Below are 4,429 nucleotides of genomic sequence, written 5' to 3' on the forward strand. Positions count from 1 at the left end.
ACATTTGTTTTTTTTACAAGTTAAATTATAACGAGAGGATTTTTGAGTGTGCAGATCTCAGCACTGGGCAAAAACTCTGGCGTTTTGAGTGGTGAGGGAATTCGAACTAAAACTTATGCAGCCCTACTTTTGGGCTTACTCTTATTCTTCGAGAAAAACTTTCAGGCTAACTAATGTTTTAATGTGCACTTCATAACAAACGTTTAAAAAAATGTTAGTTTGAATAAAAATCACCCCCAGGAAAACTGTTTTATTTGATCATCTTTTAATGTCCATACAGTATCCCTGCTGTCCCTCACACCCCAGTGCACGATCCAAAAACGGGTCAATGATGATTTTTTTTCTCATTTTTTATTTTTTCTTAAACACTTCTTGCTCTTGTTGGCCTTCGTCTTGGTTCGACTCGCATTGCCAGAATTTTGAAAGGCAGCTGCCGATGCAAGCCGATGAAAGCCCCCAATCTGGTTGGGAAAATTACAAAAGAAAAGAAAATGATTGACCAAAAACATCTTTAAATCTTTACTGTACCTCATTTTCATTTTAAAAATCATATCAACAACAAATACAGATTCCTTCAAGAATGGCAGAAGTATTTGAGCATTAATATTTACCATGTCCAACTGCTGGATGGGGTCTGTAATGTGGGACGCACTCTCATGACGACCTGTGAGCCTGTCGAACACCTTCTGGATCCCGGCCGCAATCTGAGAATCCGGGAGCTCCTCGGCTTGCGCTTCCTCCTCGGCTTGTTGTAGTTTCTGTAAAACACACGAATAGTCTGTAATCTTATGAGACAGAACTGTACAGAAGACATATGTACCACAGTGACATCAGTGTGTGTTTTTGTGTATAAATGTATGTGTGTGTTTGTGTGTATTTACCAATTCTTCTATTTCGCCACATATGCTCGTAAGCAATGCCCTTTGCTGAACCAGTTGTCTTGTCAGTTGCAGGTTTTCAAGGTCGGATTGTTTTGTTTCCTCCATTAATTTCTTTTTTTCCTGCTCCTGCGCTTCCCTCATCCCGGCCATCTCTTCTCGCACTTCCACTGCCTGACATTTACTTTTTAAAGTGTTCTTCAGTTCAAATGGCATTAAATAAGGGGAAAGAGAGAGAAAGATGGGAACATTAGTATAGAGTACTTTAGATATAAAGATGGGGATAATGTACAATTCCAAGAAATGCACCTTGTCTTTAAACATAAAAAAATATATAAATCAATAACTTTATGCAGATATTTTCTGCCCAATCGTTCAGAAAACTGAAAATTGAACCGCACATCAAATAAGACCAAGCCAAACTTGCGATGTGATTGGCTCTTCTAATTGTAAGGTGGGACTATTAGCCTATTATTAGTATAATACTATGACTACCTTTCCAGACTTTTTTGCCTCTCTCTTCTCCCATTCTTTTTTCTTCTCCATGAAGGCATCATAATCTGCTTGTAGCTTTCTCATGTTTTGTTCATAAATACGAGTCTGTGCTTGGTCAGACGCTGCTGCTTGTAAGTCACGGTCAATGGCCTCATTTTCCTGGAGAGAAAGACAAAAAGGGGGTTACTGATGATATTGAAGTCCGTTTACACATTCATTATCTATGGAGTTGTTTCAGAATGTCGCCTTACTTGCAACTTCTCCTCATACGCCGCCTTTGCTCTCTTGATGTTTTCCTCTTTTATTTCTACCTTCTTCTCTCTTTCTTTTAGACGTTCTTCCCTCATATCCAACTCCTGACAACAGCACACACAAGATAGAGCACTTTACACTCATTTAAACTGGAACAGCCAAAATGTGAATATATATATATGTTTTATACTACCACCTTTTCCAGAGCATCCATTGCCCTGGTCTCACTCTCAGCGTCCTCATATACATCTGAAAGCCGCATTGCGATTGTCCTCTCATCTGGCAGATCCACACCCAAATCCTTCCTATATCTGAAAATATGATCAATCTCTGAGTACACTCAATTCACTCGGAGGGCTTGACACTTACTTTTCAGTGTTTTTTGGCTTAATAAGGGGATAGTATTCAATTCAATTCACATTTGTATAGTGCTTTTCACAATACACATCGTTTTAAAGCAGAAAATGCCACATTACAATTAGAGTGATCTGTTATCAGAGGTAACTGTCTAAGTTATGCATTCCAGAAATGAACTAAATCAGTCAGCGAAATATGTATTAGCCTAATTTAAACAATGTAATAATTTAATGCAGAAACAATGAGCTCATAAAAGTAATGAATACTTGTTTATTAACAAATGATTTTGACATTTAGAAAATGTAGCATCTGTAACAAACTGTATATAGGCATTTGATGGTTTCACATTTTTTGAATGATAATTGGTAAAGTTTTTTTGTTTTTTTTTATTACATTGATAACGTTAACGCTCTCAGAAAAAAAAAGTAACCTAATGTTAGCTACAAAACACAAGCGTGGTTCACTTAAAAAAGGGTAACGGTTAGGCCTACACCGTTGTACCTAAAGAGTTTGTACCTCAAAAGGTAACTTACATGTTGGTACCTAAATGGTAGGCCTACATATTAGAACAATTTTAAAGTTTACCGTCCCAGTGACAGTTTTTACCAATAGAGTTCAGTGGAAATAGCTTGAAACGCATCCGTTAACGTTAATCTCTGAAACCGAATCTCAGCTGTTATAACGACGACACATTAAATTAATACTTGCTTCCCAAAAAAACGGTTTAGGCTGCAATAAGTAATACATAATGTATAAAGTAGGCTATACTTACAATTCCATTCCTTTTTGGAAAGCCATGTTTCGATCGAAACTCATCTTCGTATAGGCTAACGTTAGACTAACAACAAGTTACAACAAACTTTCTGCTGGCGTGATTTAAACTTTCAAAAAATGCCAAAACATATGATTACATTAACAGACCTTATGTAGCCCCGCCCCTTCAAATCAGTGTAACTAATAGCTGTGTAAGGCAAGCATATTAATACTAGGCTATAAATTAAATATTTTTTGTTGTATGGATCAGTAGCCTAAATAGGCTAATCTGTTCAAATGTAACGTCTATTATTCCATACTGTCTGTATTGTATATGTATTATTCAGATCGTCTCAGTCAAATGCAATTTGTTGTCTACATTTATATACAAATTATAAAAAAATACAATAAATGAAAGCTGCAAGCAGCATTTATCGGTGTTTAAGCAGTTAAGGCCTTTAAGCACAAAAGCATCAAAAGACATTCAGTTTTATTTAGCAAGCATTTAACCACTGACATCATAGATGGAAAAGACCATGTTTTAGCATGATTTACCATGATATAGGCTACCACATTTTAGTGTGATTTTTCATGATTTACCATGTTCCAGTATGACTTACCATGAATCTAGCATGATTTACCATAGTTTATCATTCCAAGTTCTAGTATGATTCACCATGATTTACCCTGTTCTAGCGTGGTTTACAACAATTGAACACATTCTAGTATGATTTAATATGATTTTAGTATGATTTACCATAGTTTACCATGATTGATCTTAGTTTACCTTGATTTACCATGTTACAGGATGATTTACCATGATATACCACATTCTAGAATGATTTACCAGGATTCTAGCATGATTTACCTTATTTACTATGATTTACCACGTTTCTAGCCATTATGTGAAGCGTCAGAACAAATGAAGGGATAAACTGACAAAATATGATTGTTTTATAATAATAGTAATTGTTATACAAGGAATTTTTTAGTGTCTAAATATATGAATGCAAAAGCACATGTGAAAAGACTATTAATAAGTAGAATGTCCAGCAGAGGGCAGTAGAAGACCACTTATTGGCTCACTTTAATTTTACAAGTCTTGATTTTTACCAGTTTTTCCATGTTAACACCATTATGCATGCTTACACACATATTACACGTCCATTATAATAACAAATATATAGCTTTAAGCATTTGTTTATTAGCCAATGCTGAAAGCTGATAAAAAGATTACAAATATAATCCTGCTGCTCTCTCTAGCGGACAACAGTGTTATTACAGCCTCCATCTTACAGTTGAAGTGAATGAATGAATGGACATTTGATTTCTCACTTATATTTCGGGAACGAGAAGGCAAAAGAAATCTGATTTATAGGCTTTTGAGTGTATTTTGACCATTTTCGAAATGACCCTGTTATAGCCATACGAAAAATGCAAAAGTTAAACTTTTTTTTTTGATAATTATTGATCTAAAGAGTCCAGAGAATTGAGAACAGTCAGAACAGTTTCAGTTAGAGGAAAAACCTTTTCATTTTAGTACATCGTATTGTGTAAAAGTACCAAGTATGTAACAAGATATAGGTTGTTGTTTTTTTTTTCAGTGTAGCATTACACAAGCTAACAACTGAAGAAAAAAAAGTTCCAAGAAAACAAACTAAAATTAAAAGCTTAAAAATGCAACCAGATAAAAC

General features: G+C 35.1%; 1 protein-coding gene across 1 annotated transcript; it reads right to left on the reverse strand.

Annotated features, from left to right (window-relative positions):
- Window positions 1-240: 240 nt before the first annotated feature.
- Window positions 241-3,125, reverse strand: LOC306990999 (uncharacterized protein). The gene is made up of 7 exons (XM_079598405.1): window positions 2,755-3,125; window positions 1,822-1,936; window positions 1,625-1,729; window positions 1,374-1,532; window positions 882-1,076; window positions 612-758; window positions 241-461 (listed from the first exon to the last, which is right to left on the reverse strand). The coding sequence occupies exons 1-7, from the start codon at window positions 2,796-2,798 to the stop codon at window positions 345-347; spliced, it is 882 nt and encodes a 293-aa protein (XP_079454531.1). The 5' UTR covers window positions 2,799-3,125; the 3' UTR covers window positions 241-344.
- Between the last annotated feature and the right edge of the window lie 1,304 nt (window positions 3,126-4,429).

This window comes from Phoxinus phoxinus (assembly GCF_949152265.1).
Source record: "Phoxinus phoxinus genome assembly, chromosome: 22".
NCBI classification, from domain to species: Eukaryota; Metazoa; Chordata; class Actinopteri; order Cypriniformes; family Leuciscidae; genus Phoxinus; species Phoxinus phoxinus.

Excerpts from the sequence above, each read along its gene's own strand:
- LOC306990999 (XM_079598405.1), bottom strand. The coding sequence starts at position 2,798 with ATGAGTTTCGATCGAAACATGGCTTTCCAAAAAGGAATGGAATT. Across the intron at positions 1,533-1,624 it reads CGTATGAGGAGAAGTTGCAA|GAAAATGAGGCCATTGACCG; the intron begins GTAAGGCGACAT and ends CTTTCTCTCCAG. Across the intron at positions 1,077-1,373 it reads AGGCAAAAAAGTCTGGAAAG|AACACTTTAAAAAGTAAATG; the intron begins GTAGTCATAGTA and ends TTTGAACTGAAG.